Below are 20,761 nucleotides of genomic sequence, written 5' to 3'. Positions count from 1 at the left end.
CCATTCAGTATATTATTCTTGTGCTGAATTTCTGGGTTCTTGACTATTATATGTCTCGGTGTGTTTTTAATTGGGTTGAGGTACTTGGCATTCTGTATGCTTCAGTTACTTGAATATCAGATTGTTTCCTCATATTTGTGAAGTTTTCTGCTATTCTGCCCATATTTTTTTTAATATCATTTGTACTGACTCCTTTCTCATTGATGCCTATTAGTCTCACATTGGTCATCTTTGCATCATCTTGCAGGTGATGGTTTATTTTTTCCTGCATCCTAGTTGTTTTTAAGAGATCCTTTCTTATCTTTTCACTAGCTGCACCAGCATCTTCAAGATCTGAAACTGTCTTCACTTTCACTTAAACGGTTTTGCAAGCTTGTGATTGAGAGTTTCATTTCCTCTATATTTCTTTGACTCTGCTTCATGCGATCTATTTCTTTCCTGTATTGCTCATTCAAGAAATCCGTCATTTTTCTAATCTCCTGTATTTTTTTTATCAGTGTCTTCTTTAGAAGAAGTTATAAATTCTTTTACTGCAGTGTTTTTTTCAGATTGGGTTTCCTCCCTATATTTCTGAGTTGATTCTTTACTTCAGATGCTATGAGTTCTGAGAATTCTTTTTTTTATTTCAGAAAATAATTCTGCTCTGAGTTCCTCTATAACTTTCTGCTGGTGCTTATTTACTAGCGACGCTATTAATGCATACATTTGAGCTGAGCTGGTAGAAAAGAATTCTGCTCTGAGTTCCTGTGTGACTTTCTGCTGTTGCTTATTTACTGTCGACACTATGAATTCATACATTTGAGCTGAGCTAGTGTCCTCTGCACTTGTTGTGGGTGGGCATTGGATTTCCTCCATATGTTTCTGCATTTGATTCTTTACTGCAGATTTTATTAATTCAGGGATTTCTTTTTTCATTTCCAATCTGATTTCCTCTATACCTTTCTGCAGCTGTTTCTTTATTTCAGAAGCTGTTGATTCATTGATTTCAGCTGTGTGATTCCCAATTTGTTCTGTGTTAGTGTCCTCTGTACTTGTTATGGTTGGACTTGGGTTCTGAGACTGCATTTTGCTCCTTCTTGTTGTCATTTTGTGTAGCATTGTCTTCTGACCTTTGTTGTAGTTATAGTCTTAGCACCTACTGAAGTTCAGGTGTAGATCTACAAAGTTTGGATTTATCCAGCTGTGCCTGGCTTGGGTCTGGCTTTTGTGGTCATTTCCTTTCTGCTGCTGCCCTTGGGGGTGAACCTGTTTTGCCCCACTGGCAAGATTTTCTGCTTCTGGACTAGCTGGGTGGTTCTGTTTCCTACACTCTGTAGGGATTACAGCTGAAGGGTTTCACCCCAGGCCTGTAGGCCAGGCCTGAGCTGAGTCTGGAGGGGACAAGGTGGAATAGGGGGGAAAGACAGCTCTCCCATACACTCACCAGGCCTGTACTAGAACTGGAGCTGGGGGTTCCCAGGAAGCGGCAGAAATTCCTACTCGGTGGGTGGGGTCGGGGAGGTGCTGCGGAGTGGTGGAAGGCGTTCCAGGGGGGGAAAGAGGGTCTCACACTTCACCTGGGCTGGGACGAGTAGGTCCCCCTTGCCCAGGGTAGCTGGAAGCTCTCCCTCACTTACTGGGCCTGGGCTAGGACTGGGTCTGAGGGTTTCAGGAATGGGGCAGAAATTCCTACTGGGAGGACGGCATAGGGGAGGTGCTGCGGAGTCATGGGGGGTATCCCAAGGGGTGGAAGAGGGTCTCACCCACCCTACGCCTGGGCTGGAACCAGTAGGTTCCACTGGGGCAGGTTAGCTGGAAGCTCTCCCACACACTCACTGGGCCTGGGCTAGGACTGGCAGAAAAAATTATTTTTAAAAATAGAAATAAATAATTACATAGTTTTACACAGAAATTTAGAAATCTAACCATGTACAACATTGTAGCAGGACAATCTTATAGCATTTTTTTTCTTGTCTCTTGTTTTCATTTATTACCCTTTTTTAAAAAACAAACGTTTACTTGAAAGACAGTATAGCAGTAATTGATATGACATGACAAGCAGTACATATTTAGAAGACCAGAATGACAGGCATTACAAGCATGACCCTAGTATTACACATTGCTATTTTCAGTGCTGTTGCTTCGTTCACAGGTATCAGCATATTTAGGGTGAGAATCCTACCAATTAACTGCTAGCTTCAAAAACCTGCTGAAGATTCTCAGGATCATTGCCTGAATCATCTTGTATAAATGTATGGTTTTGCCCCTGTCATGTTCCCTAACTTTTCTCCTTGCTCTCTTCGTTGTTTAATCCTTAAGTTCTCGCTTTCCTTTTAATTGTGTTCTACTTTTCTGTTTTTATTTCTTCTTTTGAGTTCTTACACTAGGGACACTATATGATATTTACACATGTGGTTCTGGTTTACTTCACTTATGAGTATATCCAAGTGGCATCCACTTATGTAGGTAAAATTAGACTGAAAAAGGAGCCAAAGCTGTCAACAAAAGTGCTCTAATGTCGTCTTTGAATTTCAGAAAGCTTTTTTATCTTCTTGTATTTCAGAGATTATTAAACTAGTAGTGTCCAGTGGAATCACCTGTGAAGATTCTTGCTATGCCTTATTCAAGAAAGATTCAGTCAGTCTCTTCATCAGTGATTCCAGACCATACTTCCTTGGGTTTTCACTCTGATGAAGAATCTATTTTCTTTCTAATGCTAGATTGAACTCTGAACATTCATACATAATTTTGTTTTTTATTATTGTGAATCATTTTTGTATTGTCTTTTGAAAATTTTATTTTGCAAATTATTTTTACATTTTAAAATTCAGTCAGTGAGGCAAGGGGATCGTTACAACTTGAAGACCAGCTTGGACTGCAAAGAGAACTCTGGGCCAGCCTGAGACCCTTTCTCAAAAAGATTCAGTCAGTAGATAGAAAGTGGAAGAATAACAAGGGAAAATAGACTAAAAGCTTATGGAGTTATAGAGTCTCATTGTATTGTCAGCAATTTGTTCATGTTACAAATATAAGTTCATAAAAAAAAATCAGTTTGAGTCTATCTCAAAGGCCAAAATAAAGTTAACAGACCACATACAAACTAAAACTGGATTGGTCATTGCTTATTCTTAGTTTGTCCCCTGTTTTGGCATGAAAATGATCTCTTATAACTTCTGATCTTTCTAAAATCTCTTGTCTCTTTAGTCATGTATTTTCCAAAGATTTTTCTTCAGGTCAGTTTTGTCTTTTTTTAATTTTTATTTTTATTTTTTGTTTACTTTTGTTTCTCCATTCATAGGCATTTAGATTGAATGTAGCTTTTAAATATTTATTTTGCTCCAAACTGTATTTGCTTGACACTAATATTTGGAAGTAAATTAATTTTAATAGCTGTAACTTGAATTTATTTTCTTACAGCAGAAAAAGAAAACTAAAAACTTCAATCCGCCAACACGTAGAAATTGGGAAAGTAATTACTTTGGAATGCCCCTCCAGGATCTGGTCACAGCTGAAAAGCCTATACCACTGTTTGTTGAAAAATGTGTGGAATTTATTGAAGATACAGGTAGGAAAGATACCCACATACGAACTTTGATTTAAAATTTTACTTTTGGGACACCAACAATTTATCAAGTATTTATAATTTGTTAAAAGTACGTTTTGAAAGAAGTTTATTAGTAAGTTTGTAGTTCATTGTTAGAGTTGGTTTTCTTGAATATTAATCATCTGATATTTGAATGGACTTCTATTATTGACAGTAAAAACTTTTGCTGACTTAAACTTAATGAATGGCTAAGTTGAATGCTGAAATGTTAAATTTACCTTATTCTGAAATTGAGAATGGGCTGGGAATATAGCTCAGTAGTCTAAGCACCCGCCTGGCAACCACAAGGACCAGGGTTCAGTCCCCGGTACTGCATGCCATGCTGACCCTACACACTAAGCCAGCCACTGAAACTGGGCATGGTGGCACATGCCTGTAATGGGGAGGCTGAGACAGGAGGATCACTGAGTCTGAGCAAGACCCTGTACCAGAGTAAATAAATAAAAGATTTAGAAAATAATAAAATTGAGAATAACTTGATTATTATGCTTTCAAGACATTATTTAAATCAACAATTTGAAAGTTTTCAGTGTTTTTAAATTCACTATTTGTATTAGCCATTTTACACATGGATTTTTTTTTTTTTAATTGACAGCCATAGTTATAGATATATATTTAAAAGCTTACTGTTAGGTTTATTTTGCCTAATGTTAAACTGTTGAAGCTAAAAATAGAGTTGAACCTGTCAGAGGTCCAGTAGAGGCAGATTATTGTGCCTGAATATATTTTAAATGAAGATAGATTAATCTATGTTGAATGGACTATAAATTTTAATGGTTTGAAAACATTAGCTATGTCAGCTTTTGGCTTTGTTCTTAATGTTCTTTTTAAATACAGGTATTCTTTTAAAACAAATACTTCCATGTCCTATCTAATAATTTGGCTCATTTTTTGCATATGTCCATATTACCCTTAAGTTTGATTATCAGCTAGGTTCTGTACATACTGAATCATCTATTTGGTAAAGAATACTGATTTTATAAGGGGTACCATGAGAGGAAATGCTGCTATTACTGTACTGTAGTTGTAACATGTCCTTTTTTCCTTCAGTTATTAAGTATTGATCTATAGAACTTACATAGAATATGTCACTCCCCCCAAGTACTTGATAAGTATGTTTTAGGCAACTTTTTAATCTGTATTTCTGTTCACTTTTAGTATATAAGAAATACAAAAGTATTGGTAATAATAATAGCTTTCTGCTTTGGATTTAAAAGATTCTTATTTTTTCTGGTAATATAGTTAAGGCTTATAGGTATGACTAAGCAATTGAAAAATAGTTTGACTTGTGATAAAAGTAATGATGAATTAGTAATTATTATTACTATTTTAAATTCCTGTCATTTGTTATTATAATTAAAAATTATTTCTTGAATACTTTCATAAGTTGTTGAGTGATTTGGTTTGAGGAAAATGAATGAATTTCAAATATGAAGTAAAATGCAGTTCTGATTTGTAGCATAGCCCAAATTAATTCAGGTTAACTCATTCAGGTAATTTATATGTTTAAGTGCTTTGGTAGAAATAGGAGGAACAGCAAGACCACAAAAGTAGACTAAAAGGTTAATAAAGCTAGTCCTAAGTAGTATGGTGCATTTCTTTTTATTTTTTTATTGTTGCATTTCTTTTTAAAATATGGATTTTAAACTGGTAAAGTTTTAGCAAGAATTTGCAGTTGCTTTAGAATTTAGTTTACAACTCACAATAATAGACTATGTAGCACATCAGTTTTATATTTAAGGTTCAGCTTGTAGTAATAGAAATATATTGCATATATCGATTATTTTAAAATGGTATTTTGCTGCTTATACATATAATATAAATTACCCATATCATTTTTGTAATCAGATTTTCCTTTTAACAACCTCAAAGAAAATGAGTCTGCAAAATGAACTTTATTCATAAAATTTACATGCAATCAATTTCAACTGTACTACATGAGTTTTGGTAACTTTATTGTGATACAATTTTTTTTTCTTTTTTTAAACCATTTTTTATTTGTTGGATGCAGGGTCTCATTACATACTTTGAACTGGCCTTGAACTCACTGTGTAGCCTAGGCTGGCCTCAAATTCACAGCTATCCTCCTGTCTCTGCCTCCTGAGTGCTAGGGTTATAGGAGTACACCACCACGCCCTGTGACTATTTTCATTACCCACAAAGCATTTAATCTTTTATTATCAGTTGCCTTTTGGAGGAGTTTTAGACCAGAGAGAGAGACAGACAGACAGACAGACAGACAGACAGACAGACAGACAGACAGAATGTGTGTGTGTGTGTGTGTGTGTGTGTGTGTGTTGAGGGATAGTGTTGTTGAAGGGAGTTTCCTTTCCTTTTGGAAGGGCTAGGAGTGGAGCCCAGGATATCTATCACACATGCTACATAAATGTTCTACCACTGAGCTACACTCCCAGTCCCATTTCTTTTAGATGCCTTCATCAAATCAAGACAATACTCTAACATTGCTAGTTTACCAAAGTTTTTCTCTCAAATGGATGTTGATTTTGTCCTATCATTTGTTAATATAATTAAAAATTACCATTTCTTGAATACTTTCATAGTTGAGTGATTTGCTTCTTTCTTCTGTTGAGGCAATAATTTGAATCTTTTTATTCTATGGTGAGTTTTCAAATGTTAAACCAATTTTGCATTCCCAGAAAAAGTAGTACTTTGTTTATAGTCTTTTATCTTTTTTATATATTTCTAGATTCAACTTATCAAAATAAGAAAGATCCAGAGCAGCTTGTATTCTGATACTTACTTAAATCTACAGTAAAACAAGAACAGTTTAACTCCTGGCCTCAGAAAATTTTCTCATAAATATTTGCATTATTCAACCAAAGATGCCAGGGTCTTCCCACATATATGAACCCTTTCTCTGTGTATCTCTCCCACAGCCTATTTCCTCATTGTGGTGTGTTGGGTTTCTAAACTCCCTTTACTATCTCCTAAAAGCTCTTGTTTCATTTGTCTTTATTTATGGAGCATAGCTGGTTTTGTTATTATTGTTTGTGGTACTAGAGATTGAACCCGTATGCTGAGTTACATCCCCAGCTCTTTTTTATTTTATTGAGATAAGGTCTTAACTAAGTTGCCAATGCTAAAACTTGAAGATCCTGTGCCTTAGCCTCTTGAGTAAATGGGATTAATATCCTGCTGTAGTTTTGAGCCACTTATTCAGAGCCTGAAAAACTATTTCATAAAAGTTTTTTAGAAAAATCTTACTGTCTTTGTTTACTGTGGAAGAGCAATTTCTTTATCAGCTAATTTTACATGGTTTGAAGCAGTGTCCCTATTTATAAGTAGTGCTATATCAGAAGTTGTATTAAATTCCAGTTAGGAAATGAGCCCAAAAATATTAATTCAAGTTCAGAGTAGACAGAAGAGGGGCAGTGTGGAAGCAACTTCTGAAAAAGGAAAGAGGACAATATTAGCTCTATTAAATGGGTTTTTGTTTATTTTCTTTGGGGGGCAGTGTATCTTTTATGTCCCATAAATATAGGGTTATTGTATTTCTTTAAAATTTGGAAAAATTTTATTTCTTTGCATTGCTCCAGATTGAATGTTCAATGCAGTGGTGAATATCAGTTGTAAGATCGGGCACCCTTGTTTTGTTCCTTATCTTAGAGGCAGACCTTCTTGTTCCCTGTCTTAGGAGAAAGCATTTATTCTTTCACCATTGATTATATTTGAGCTGTGAATTTTGTTTAATGATAAATATTCTTTATCATGTTGAAAAAGTTTGTTAGTTTCTTGGGGCTTCCATAACAAAATTCCACAGTCTGAATTGCTTAAAATAACAGAATTATTCTATCATAGTTCTGAAGACTGAAAGTCTGAAATCAAGGTTTTAACACTATGTTCCTTCTGAAACTCTTGCTTTTTCTTCATTCTAATGACATTCCCTGGCTTACAGCTTTATCACTGTAATTTCTGCTTTAGTATTCTGTGTGTGTCATTCTTCTCTTTTTACATGGACACTTTCAAAGTGTATTGCGGAATTGATTTTGTTATTTTTTCTTCTTCTTTCTTTCTTTTCTTTCTTTCTTTCTTTTTTTTTTTTTTTTTTTTTTTTTTGGTGGTGGTACTCGTAATCACTCAGGACCTTGCACTTGCTAGGCAGGCACTTATACCGCTGAGCTATATACCCAGCCCTGTTAAATGATTTTTCTGTGTCATTTAATTTTGTTTGTTTTTGTTAAACCACTGTCACATTTCTGGCATAAATCCATAGACTATGGTGTATACTCTATACTGCTTTTAATATACTTTTGGGTTATTTGATAATGTGTTTTTTTCCTTTTTGGAGTTTTGTATTTTATACTTATAAATAAAGCTAGTCTGTTTCGTTTTCTTACATCTTTGTTTGGCTTTCATATTATACTGACTTCATAAAGTAAGGGTTTTCTCCTTTAAAGTGATATTTTTAATAACATTCTAAGGTATCCTATCTTCAGAATCTATTATGACATTCTTATTTTATGGACACATTGGCTAATTTTTTTCTGCATTTTATAGCTTTTTAGCCTCCTTACGTTGTTGTAAGTTTTTTGACCTCCTACTGATGCTGCTCATCTCATTTTGCTTTCTAGTTTGGAATTTCTAATCAACTGTGAGTTGAAAAACTTGGTAGAATTAGCTTAAGTTGTACTTTTGGTTAAGTTAAATAGGTGGAAAAATTTGAGGTGTTCTGATAAATTAATGTATTTTAGTGAAAAGACTTTGTTACACCCGTTTTGCTCTTGGCCCCATAGTTTTTCTTCCCTTTTCTAGTCATGATAGATTAGGTCATCATCAGATAAACAGTTGAAATCCCTAGTTTCTAGATTTTTTATTTGCATAGATTTATTTGTATATCATATGTACTGATATAGATGCCTTCCTATTATAAATAAATTATAAAGAGATAGAGACTGTTTTTGAAGGGTAGCTGTTACATTTCCAGTAAAGTGAATTGGAAGGATAAATGCTAATGGTGTTTTCTTTTTTTTTTTGGCGGAACCGGGGATTGAACTCAGGCCCTTGCACTTGCCAGGAAAGCGCTTATTCCACTGAGCCATCTCCCCAGCCCCCTTGGTGTTTTCTTTTGGTCTAAATTTTTTGTATTACTCCCATATGTCAAAGATGGATAAATATAATTGAGATGGAATGAATGCATGCATCCTTGCTTTATTACAAGTGTAATTATAACTCTTAAAGCAAAGGTTTATTTAAATTTCAACCTGTGTGCTGTTTATAAGACATACTTTATCACTTTAATATAGTTTTGCTAAAAATCACTTTGGCTTTTTTGTTTTATGTTAATCTTAGATATGATCTATTTTTATGTTCACTTTGTTGTACTTCCTCAACTTCCACTACTTAGTTCACTTGATAAAACCTCAAATCTGGTTAAACTCTCTGCTGATTGTTCTGTTTGGGCCAGAACAGGTGGCCTTGAACTCAGGGCAATCCTGCCTCAGCCTCCTGCTAGGGTACAGGCATGTACCATCACACCCAGTACATTTTACTTTAAATATATGACCATAGATCTTAACCATTCTATATTTTCCATTAGTCAATTTGTTCGTTGTCTTGCTCTTTTTTTTTATTATTTTTTTAATTTTCTGCTCTTGTATAGGGTTTCACACACACACACACACACACACTTTAGTATAGGGGGATGGGGCTCAGGACCTGCGCTTGCCTGGCAGGCACTTATGCCACTATATCCCCAGCCCAGGGTTGTGTTTTTTAATATCCATATTAATTTCTCACAAGTTTGAAACATTTTGAAATTTTTATTTTATTTTATTTTATTTTATTTTATGTATTTGTTACAGGATCTCACTACACAGCTCAGACTCAGAGATCCTCCTGTTTTCAGCCTCCTCAGCACTGGGATTACAGGCGTGCATCACAATGCCTGCTCTCAGTGGCTGGCTTAGTGTGCCCAGAGGTGGAGCCAGCATGGCATGCAGTACCAGGGGTTGAACCCCAGCCCCTGTGCTTGCCTAAGCAGGCGCTTCGTCTTTGAAATATTTAAAGAATAATTTGAAGATGTGTGTTCCTTCCATCTAGATCACTACCATGTTTCTTTCCTCTTAATTTTTTTAATTTAAGATTAAGTTACAGATGTCATGAAATTTGGTCTTATATTGTTTAACATTATCTGTTTAAGAACCAGCATTCTCTCCATGTACCCACCGTGCAAACACTGTGTTCAAGAAATGTTTAGTCTTTAATCTAGAGCATTTCTAGCCCTGTGTATATGTTTTCATGTCACTTAGATATTTTTTAAGATTCTTAACAGATTTTTGCAGAATATTCCTAAATTTTACTTGGCCAATTCATGGTCTGATTAATGTTTTGACTAGGATTCTATATAAGACAGAAGTATCCTTCTGAAGATAACACATTAGGAAGCATAGGACTTTTTCAGTTTGTTTTGGAATTCTAGTCTTTCAGTAAATTTAACCTAGTCAATGTCAAATACGTGCTCAAAGTTGAGATCATTATGATATTTGTATTTAACAATTAAAGTGTAAGCCATTTTCTCTAGCTTTATTGTAGTACAGAGAAATTAGAAGTAGCCCTTGAAGCATTTCTTCAGATTGTTTTAGTATGCCTCTGTCTAAAAACAAAATATTCATTGAGATTTTCTGGTATATAATTAATCCTTTTTAAATTAATGCTTTTTAAAAATAAATAGAAACATTTTAATGACCAAATGTTTGTCTTTGTGAAATTCCACACTGATAACCCTCTCCTGCCCTCACTCTCCAGCCAGTATTGGGGATTGAATCTAGGGCCTTCACCTTGAGTATTTCCCTTGTGTTTTTTTAGAATTTTGAGACAAGGTCTTGCTAAATTGCCATGCTAGTGTTGAATTTACCATTCTCCCAGAGTACTGAGATCACAGGCATGCACAACTATAGTCCATTCATTTAAGTCTTTATTATTCCAACTAGAGCTAGCATTCCTGTTTTTTTTCCAATAAAGAATAAAAGATATTGCAAAAAAATTGAATTTTGCTAGAGATTACATTGAATTTGTAGGTAAATTTGAGTAATATTACTACTTAATCATATTTAATCTTCCAACCCACTAAATACAGGCTAGCATTCTTTTTTATATTTTCTAAAACCACTATACTGCTTTATTCTCTTAGGATTGTGTACAGAAGGACTCTACCGTGTTAGTGGAAACAAAACTGACCAAGACAATATTCAAAAGCAATTTGATCAAGGTAAGAGGATAATCATGTAAAAGAAAACGGTTGTTTTATTGTTTTCCTTATTTAATTTTATGTTGAAAAGACAGGCTTTTATTTGAAAACTTCCTAAAGATACAATTTTTTTATTTTTTATTTTTTGTACTTTTTAGGGAAGGGCCTACAGGGTGTTCAGGGTCTCACTACTAGATCGGACTCATAGTGGCCCAGCTGTTTACAGCCTCCTAAGATCTGGGATTACAGGCGTGTACCACCACACCCAGACTCAATTACCAGCTCCGTGCCCCGAGGGCAGGGCCGGCTTGGCAGGCCTAGGGATGGAATCCTGGCCCCTGCACCTGCTTGCAGGCACTTCAGTCTGCTGAGCTATTTGGCTGGCCTTAAGTTATAAATATTGAGAAGAAAGAATTTCAAACGTAGGTCTATAAGTATTAAATAGAGTAGAAGTGGAGTAAAGGGACAGGAGAACTGGGAAAGTATGTTGTTTTTATGCTTGTCAGAAAATTGATAACTTCAGAGCCTTTTTTTGCTAACAGCCTGAGCTAGAGAATTATAAGAGAAAGGTGGAGATAAGAAACTTTAATAAAATACATTTGGAATAGAAAAAAAAATTGAAAATGATAGGTAGTTGGGTCAAATGTTGAAAATACAGTGTTGTATATATGTTTTTAAATGTAAATGCAGAAACACAAAAAGTGCCCTATTAAAGGAAGTTTTAGAAAAGAAGGCATTCAGAATTGAAGCAAAGTCTGTCAAAGGCCCAGAAGGAACAAAAGAAATTAAAGGAATTATTAATGTTCTTCAGGATGCAAAGGCCAACAACATTTTAAATTATCATACAAAATACTTCGTTATTTTTTTTTTCTCGGCTCTGTAGTTTGTTGGCCACTAAATGAAAGTTGCTGAGAAGTTTTAAATATCTTTTGATTTAGAAGTATTAATTAGCTCATTTGTCATAATTTTATTATAAAATTGCTTTTTGTCTTGTAGATCATAATGTCAATCTAGTATCAATGGAAGTAACAGTAAATGCTGTAGCGGGAGCTCTTAAAGCTTTCTTTACAGATCTGCCAGATCCTTTAATCCCATATTCTCTTCATCCAGAGCTATTGGAAGCAGCAAGTAAGTATTAACTTCTTTTTCTTGGAAAAAGATAGAACAGTTTCAATTTTGGAATATTAGTTGCCATGTGTTAGTGAGTCCTGCACTAGAATATGTGATAGTAAAAATGAAGTTTATTAGAATTGTGTTTTTTCATAATATTTGTCTCTGAATTGAAGTCAAGTCGTATCCCTGGGCTAGCTTCCAGGAATACAGCTTTAGCCTGCAATGTGACATAAATGCTTGCATGTTTATTTTGTGTACAATAGGTTTATGGTTTGTACTTTAATTGAAGTTCAAAGACAAAATTAAAAACTTTCAAATGAATATATATATATATATATATATATATATTAGTAAAATATTAAACTTTTGTTGTTTGCAGATTTTTGTTTAAATTTGCTTTTAAGGTAAAGTTACTTGAGTTTTATATCTTAAACAATTTTGGAAACAGTAAAGCATAACAAGGGGTATTTAATTCCTACTTTGATATCAATCACTCACATATTTCTAGTAAATAACTTGATTTGTTTTAAAAATGTGGCTACAGGTCTGTCTGCTTGGGCATAAAGTAACCTAGTTCTTAACTGAGGCTACTTCATTACAGTTTTCATTAACTACAGTATATTATCTCAAGATACATTTGTCTTAGTTATACTTTTCATATAAACTTGGTGTGAAGTTGAGTTGATAGTTTAGATTTTCTTTTTTCGGAACCATAAACTAGCCTCAGAACTTTTCTACTTTTGGAACATTTTTGAGGACTGATTTAGAAATGTGACACATGAGAATTTGTTAGTAATTGATTATACTACTATAATGATTTAGTATGCACATTGGTCTCAAAAATGAACAAGCAAGCAGTCTCTCATGTTCTATTGTTGCAGGACCACATGTCAGTTACCTTGTCTTATAATTTACATAAATCTAGAGAGTAACTATGTTGAATAAACTGCCTAGAAAGGAAAGTTTTTGATCACTGAAGTAGATTTTCAGTAAGTATAGTATGGACCTCTAATGTTTGCAAGGCTTATGATTTTACATTTTTTAAAAAAGAAATTTCATGGGGCCGGGGAGATGGCTCAGTAGGATAAGCGCTTGACCGGCAAACGCAAGGATCTGAATTCAATCCCCGGTTCTGCAAAAAAAAAAAAAAAAAAAAAAGAAAAGAAAAAAAGAAATTTCATGACACATTAAAATGATAAATCCAAATTTCAAAAGTATTTTTGAAAAACAGCCAATGCAGGGCCAGCCAAATAGCTCAGTGGACTAAAGCACCTGCTTAGGCAGAGCACAGGGACCAAGATTCAGTCCCTGGTGCACAGTGCTGGCCCTGCCCCTGGAGTGCACTGAGACGGTGATTGAAACTAGGTATGGTGGCGCATGCCTGTAATCCTAGTGCTTGGGAGGCTGAAAACAGGAGAGTCACTATGAGTCTGATCTATGTAGTGTGACCCTACAGACCCTGTACCAAATACATAGAAAAAGGAAAAAAAAATCAACCAATGCACACTTGTTACCTATTATCTGTTACTGTTTCTGTGCTCACAACTGCTGCAGGGTTGGGTAGTTATATCCACAAAACCTGAAATATTTACTGCTTGTAGACTGAATAGATTTACTATGTGAGTAATTAGAAAATTCTAGACCACTATCTAGTTACATAAATTGCATGAGTAAATTGCTAATATGCCATTTTCCATTTTATCAGTGCTGAGTCATTTTGATTTTCATTGAATAGCTTCACTTACAAGATCTGGTAGTTAAATACATAATGTAAAGGATTTGAGTTTTAGATAATTTAGCTGGTTCTTTAGCAAATTTTTGTTGTTTGCTACTCAATGTTCTTTAAGTGTTTTTTTTGTTTTTTGGTATTGTTTTTGCATCACTGGGGATTGAACTCAGGACCTTGCACTTGCTAGGCAAGCGCTTATTCTACTGAGCTATCTCCCCAGCCCCTCAATGTTCTTTAGGCATAATCTTGTTTTTTTATAGGAAGTGTTAAGCTTTTATCAAATATTTTTAAATGTGAGTTTCACTACTTTTACAGAAATCCTGGATAAAACAGAACGTCTTCATGCCTTGAAAGAAATTGTCAAGAAATTTCATCCTGTAAACTATGATGTATTCAGATATGTGATAACACATCTAAACAGGTATTTTGTTTTGTTTTTGTAAATTAAATCTATACTAAATCTGTATATTTCAAATGTGTAAACTTTATAAATTGGGTAATTACAAGATTTTTTTAAGAACAGCAAACTTAAGCTGGTTCAGTTTTGGTTCTCTTATGATTATCTAGTTTATATTTTCTAATTATATCTAAAACTGTTTTATTATTTTTGTACCTGTGATAATTATATAAATAGTAAGTATGGTTAATATGGTTAGTATTTCTCATGTAGAATCTTAGGATATTATTTATAAAATGAAAATTATGTATTTAATCAAATCAGCCTATTTGGAGTTAAAAAATTTAAGGCTGAAAGAGGGAAAGTATCCTAAATCACATAATTAAAAGATAATACATTTTTATGACTAGAGCCCAAGTCCTAAGTGGTTCAATTTGCATTTTACCAAACCGTGGTGCTGGTTTGTGTCTTGTTTGTTTCGTTTAGGTATTCCACACAAATAGTCTTAAGTATTAATATATTTAACATGGGTTCAAGTTCATGCTTTTTCTGAAAATATACTCCTGGTAGCATTTGTTAATTGCAAGACACAATTATATTAATGGCTCAAAGCTTAGATTGGCGTTTTAAAAAGTATATTTCTAGTTTTGTGACATTGAAGAAATTATTCTAGCTAAGTCTTCATTTTCTCAACAGTAAAAAATGAGAAAATGCAACAAAGTAAAGAACTTAATGTAAGGGTTAATATTTGTATTGATCTTTTGCAGAGGTCTTCACAATATTTAGGGATGGGAATATAGCTTACTGGTAGAGCCTAGCATGTGTGAGGCCCTGGTTCAGTCTCTAGTTATGGAAAAAATACAAAATGAGCTTCATTTTTTTTTTAAACTTAATTATCAAAGCCCAAATGAGGTGGAGTTTAGTCTGTACTATTGAGCAATGTTTAAAGCTTTATGGTTGATGTTGTGTAATGTAAAACTGTAATAACATTCTTTATAACTCCCTTCAAGTCTTTAAGAAGACACCAGCATTTAAAGTAGTGTATTATATTTAGTGGAATTTTCTCTTCTTAAAAGCACAGTACAATAACAAGAGGTTTGGTGATTAAACAGTGTACATAGATACTGGAGAAGAGCTAATATCCAGTGTAAAGATATTTTGTGAATATATTATTGTCTGCCTGAGATGAGAATAATGGACTTCATTAAAAAGATTAGGAAAAAGAGAACAAAAACCAGAGCATATTCAAAGAATCATAGTGTGGTCTACTATCAGAATTATCTTAAATTTTTACTGTGTCCCGGAACTGTGTTTTTGGCTGTATTGAAACAACAGTTAACAACATGGCCAAAAGCTTATTTTATGCATTAAAGATTAACAGAGGCCTGTGTAATGGGAACAGAGTGAAAGAGGTAAAGTGAGAAAAGGAAAAGGACAGTGCAAGGTGGTTTGGTTTTTTTTTTCCCAATCTTTTATTTTTTATGCATTCATTACAGAGTCTCACTACACAGATCAAACTGTTTTCAGCCTCCCAAGTGCTGGGATTACAGGCAATGCACTACCACACCCAGTCTCAATCACTGTCTCAGCACAGCCCGGGGGCATGGCTGGCATGGCATGCAGGGGATCAAACCCCGGCTGCTACACCTGCCTAAGCAGGTGCTTTAGTCCCCTGAGCTCTCTGGCCCGTCCTAGGGCCAAGTTGTTACAGCACAGTGCTTTTCAGAATATTATCTAGTGACTAGCTGTAGTCCTCAAAATGTCTTACTGGTTTCAGTTTACCGTGTTGTGTTGTGTTTTTGTTGTTTTTTTAAAGAGATGGTGGAAAAAGGCATTGTGTGTTTTACGTTCTCTCTTTTACTGTATATGGTGTGGAAGATCCACTGTAGAGCGGGACAGAGAGATGAGTAATATAATCAGGTTTAAATTTTAAAAGGAACACTCAACTAGTCTCATTAGATAAAGCTCTTAATGTCAGGCACTCTTAAAGCGATACAACAGTAAATAAGGCAATCATATACTTCATGGTGCTTACATTCTAGTAAAGGAGAAAAAACATAATTGTACAATAAATGATTAACAATTTTTTGCCAAGGTACAAAAATTAATCTATGAAATTATTGTTTATATTTGTTTTCATTCTCCATGTCTAGTATCAAGTGAGTTTTTCTAATTTCTGTTATTTAGTGCTTTAGTTAATCCATTTTTATTTAGTGACCTCTAATGTAGTTACCAAGGTATAGTCTCCCAAGAACATCTTTTGTATCACCCTCGAACCTACAAGGCAAATAGGGTAGCCAAACCCCACCTGACATGAGCTAACAACATCAAGTACTCCCCAGGAACCCTTAGGAGGTTCTTAGATACGCTACAGTTAACAAGCACAGTTTTCATGGAATTGCTCTTCCTTCTGGCCACTGTTTCCATGTCTGTCATCCCTGACTTAATTCATGTCATTACCTATTCTGGGAAGCCTCATCTCACCACCCTAATTTCTGTTTGAGTTGGTACTTCTCCTTTGTCTTTTTTGGCTCTCTGAGTAGTTCTGATCTCTGTAGTCAAATTTGATAGGTCTTTGTAGACCTAGAATTTACTTATTTTTAATTTTTATTTATTTATTTGTTTGGTACAGGGTCTCACTATACAGCTCAGTCGTAGTGATCCTCCAGTCTCAGCCTCATCAGCACCCGGATTACAGACGTGTGCCAGCATGCTAAGTTTTAGGGCTAGCATTGGGTCCAGCATTGCTATGCTACTGGTGATCAAACTTGAGTTCTTGGCTTACCAGGCAGACACTTAGACTGCTGAGCTATCTCCCCAGCCCTTAGCTGCTTATTGTAATACAACGCTTATTTTATTTTAAGTATTCTAATTAAGTCTCTTGAAACAAATGATAATGATACACCACTGAACTTACTTTTTAGGCCATATATTTTACCTCAGATGAGCAATTTCTGTGTTTTGAAATTTTTTTTGGCTTAGATTAAAATTTTTTTAATGTGCAATTTAAGATTGTCTTACTTTCCTGCATCCTACATAGTTCCTGTCTGTGTCACTATCAGTATGTGTGAAATAAAGGGGTTAAGTAAACACCCTAAGATCTCTCCCAATGTAGTAATTTTGAATTATGCTCCAAGATTTGCTTCTATTTCTTGCTTATTAGAGATGATAGAAGTTATTGGTTAGAGATTTAAAGGATTAGTTGCAAATAATTTAGTATTATATGTGACCATTGGTAAATTATTGTTAAATCATAAGGATTTTAAGGTGGGATATGTTATGAACTGGGTTTTGTCTTTCATATGAAATTTGTAACACAAAATATTTAATGGTATTATGAAACACTAGAAAGTTGGGTTTTTTTGTTTGTTTCTTTGGTTTTTTTAAAGTTAAAAGTATTCTGGATTGTGTTATGATAAAGTATTTTTTTTTTCCAGACTGGGGAGATAGCTCAATGCTCCAAGCGCCTGCTTGGCAAGTGCAAGGACCTGGCTGGGTTTGATCCTGGGTACCACATGCCATGCCAGCTCTGAAACTGGGCATGGTGGTGCACACTTGTAATCCTAGTGCTGGGGAGGCTAAGATAGGAGGATCACCACAAGTCTGAGCTGCCTAACAAGAGCCTGTACCAAATAAATAAAAAATATTTTTAAAGGTATTTTTTTTTCCCAAATTAGTTGAAAGAGATGACATACTCATATTTTAAGCTCTTGTAATAGTTTAAGAATTTAGATATGCAGCAGGCATGGTGGCATTTACTATAATCTCATCATTTGGGAAGCTGAAGCAGGATTGAGGCCAGCCTCGATGCTACATGGGCTGCTACATGGCAAGACATTGTCTTAAAAAAAAAAAGAAAAAATTGGATATGTAGTTGCAATTTTTTGTTTTTGTTTTGGACATTCATTAAAATTTATTGAACGACCTTCTTTACTCTAGTGTGGGAGGGTGTTTTCCTTTCCATACAAATTAAGAAAGCTTCCATATGTAAAATTATAAACCCTATGATAGTTAAAAGACTGTGAGTCTTATGACAAGTTGATTTTTATTTCTGTCTCTTATTTTAGACTATAATTAATTGAACATAGGATGTATAAGAAGAAAAATGTTTTAAATTTGACATTAGAATAATAGGTAACATAATAGAAATATTCAGCTCTGGTATTTTGTAGTTGTAATAAGTTCTGATTTCTGCTTTTTCCTTTTATAATTTCAGGGTCAGTCAGCAAAATAAAATCAACCTAATGACAGCAGATAACTTATCCATCTGTTTTTGGCCAACCTTGATGAGACCTGATTTTGAAAATCGAGAGTTTCTGTCTACCACTAAGATCCATCAATCTGTTGTTGAAACATTCATTCAGCAGTGTCAGTTTTTCTTTTACAATGGAGAAATTGTAGAAACTGCGAACACCGTGGCTCCTCCTCCACCTTCAAACCCAGGACAGTTGGTGGAATCAATGGTACCACTTCAGTTACCACCACCATTGCAACCTCAGCTGATACAACCACAATTACAGACAGATCCTCTTGGTATCATATAAGTGATGGCAGACAGCCTAAAATCGGACAAAAAGTAAACCTAGATGTGCATGTTTCAGGGTTCCGTAGTATACTTCATGTTTCATGCAGATAATTCACATTCAAATGAGACACTTTCTCTTTGAACTATATAGTATTCCTTATTCACTTACATTACAAATCTAAGAACATGTGGTAAGCATGACTGGAGAGGTTTAATTTTTATAAACAAAAATAGCTATAAAATACAAAGCTGCTGCTGCATGCAACCTTATTGCAATCAGTATATCATTCCTGTGGCAATTTCTGTCACATTATATTGTGAATAAAATTTTTCTATAGAAATTAAATGATTTGAAAACTCACATATATGAAACATTTAATCTTCTCAGCCTGCTTTATGGGCTGGTTTTGTTATTTGATGTACCTGTTGGGGCAACTTAATTTACATTCTAGCAGTCTGTTGATAAAAGCCCAGTGAAGTACATGATGTGATTGAAAACTGGTTAATAATATGGTCAATGTTTAAAATTTTTAAAAAATTTGTTACAGTAAGAGGCACATTGCCTTTAATTCCCCTCAGAATATTTCTCTCAACTGCAAACACACTTATGCCATCATTCTTACTATTTTTCTGAAGCATTTCTGAAAGTCCTTTTTCATGAATATGTTCATTTGGACTGTAGTGACTACTCTGATGTCCTGAATTGATTCAAAACACTTAACCTTCCATGGTCATTTTAGCTTTGGAAAAAAGTCAGAAGTCACACCATCTGGTGAATAAGGTGGATAAAGACATACGTAATTTTTTGTTGTTGAGACAGGGTCTCACTGTGCAGTTCAGGCTGACCTAGACTCAGTGTGCATCCCAGGCTAGCCTTGAACTCCCAGTAGTTCTCCTGCCTCAGCCTCGTGTGTGTTGAGATTACACACATCCACCACCACACCCAGCCCACTGAAATATTTTTAAGTGGGCCTGCTTTTCAAATTGGATAGTATTCCACACCAGCATTCATACCTTTAACAGAGTGTTTCTAGAACTGCTTCAGAAAGTAGCAAGAGCAATTAGGATAAGTGTGTTTAAAGCAAAGAGAAGTATTTTGAGAGGGATTAATGGCAGTGCATCTTACACTGTAATGAAATTTTTTAAATTTAAACATTCACTGTATATTTTGATCACACCTTGTATTTTGTAATTTCAGACTACTTATGCCATACCTGGGATATTGTTTGAAAGAAAAAAATACATTCAGTATATTTCACATTTCTGCACCTTCACATTTTTTCACTTCTAGATAAATCTGTGAATGATTTGATGAAGAATACATAAATTTATTTCTTTTATACTCATACCCAAGGACATGCTTGTGGCTAAAGTGAGTTGATAATGTGCAAAGGATAGGTGTCAACAATTCATTTCCTTATGGTCAATATTAAAGTAAACATTTTGTATACGGTTAATTCTGTAAACAGTTGCATGTTCATAAGATCTATGATGGTCTTGTATTCTTAATCTAATATATTTTAGATATTTTAATTTTTTTCCCTCTTGGGGAATACATTTAGTATAGTATAGAAGAATACTTCATGACATTTTCATATAAGGTTATATAACTTTTCATACATAAACATGAAATTTGTTGTAGAAAATTCTTTAAACCAAACATTTTAATCTAGGACTTCAATTTAATCTGTTCCTTGAATCTATTTTTATGTGGCCCTTAAAAATATATCCAAAAAAATCCATTGCTAATATAGCAATAAAAATACTTTGGGTACTGACAGACTCCTCGGAGTATGTATATATAAAATTATAAGCTTGTTTTCATATTCTTTTCTGTGATGTGTTGTACTAAAATCCAAAATGGCTTTTGCACCATTTTTAAACCTTTTTCCTTTGATGTTGGTACCAGAGTTGCTACAAATGACTGCTGCTTTTGGGGTTATTTTGTTACTGAAGATACAACCAGAATATTAGATTGTGGCTAAAATTTTCAGAATAGCGATACAGGTAAATTTTGTTAGGCGCTATTCAAAATTCTCTTGCGCCATTTTTTTTCCAGGAAGAAAAATGGTTTATTTCCATTGTCAGGTCATATTTTGTGTAGTAAAGAAAAAATTCTTTGGTCAATGTTGTAATCTTCACTCATAATGCAATTTTAAATTTATCTTGTATATTATAGTAAATAGATGATTTTGAGATTCAAGGCT

General features: G+C 34.4%; 1 protein-coding gene across 1 annotated transcript in view; it reads left to right on the top strand.

Annotated features, from left to right (window-relative positions):
- The window catches only part of Arhgap5 (Rho GTPase activating protein 5), a 72,988-nt gene extending 54,288 nt beyond the window's left edge, over positions 1-18,700 (top strand). Inside the window, exons 3-7 of the mRNA XM_023721826.1 lie at positions 3,397-3,544; positions 10,734-10,811; positions 11,787-11,918; positions 13,948-14,053; positions 18,246-18,700. Of these exons, the coding sequence (XP_023577594.1) occupies positions 3,397-3,544; positions 10,734-10,811; positions 11,787-11,918; positions 13,948-14,053; positions 18,246-18,573 (792 nt within the window). The 3' untranslated portion in view covers positions 18,574-18,700. The remainder of the gene's footprint in view (positions 1-3,396; positions 3,545-10,733; positions 10,812-11,786; positions 11,919-13,947; positions 14,054-18,245) is intronic.
- The last annotated feature ends 2,061 nt before the right edge of the window (positions 18,701-20,761 follow it).

The sequence above is a fragment of the Octodon degus genome, unplaced genomic scaffold (genome assembly GCF_000260255.1).
Source record: "Octodon degus isolate 3935 unplaced genomic scaffold, OctDeg1.0 scaffold00086, whole genome shotgun sequence".
NCBI lineage: Eukaryota > Metazoa > Chordata > Mammalia > Rodentia > Octodontidae > Octodon > Octodon degus.
The sequence above is the reverse complement of the archived record's forward strand: the minus strand, read 5'-3'. Positions and strand labels throughout refer to the sequence as shown.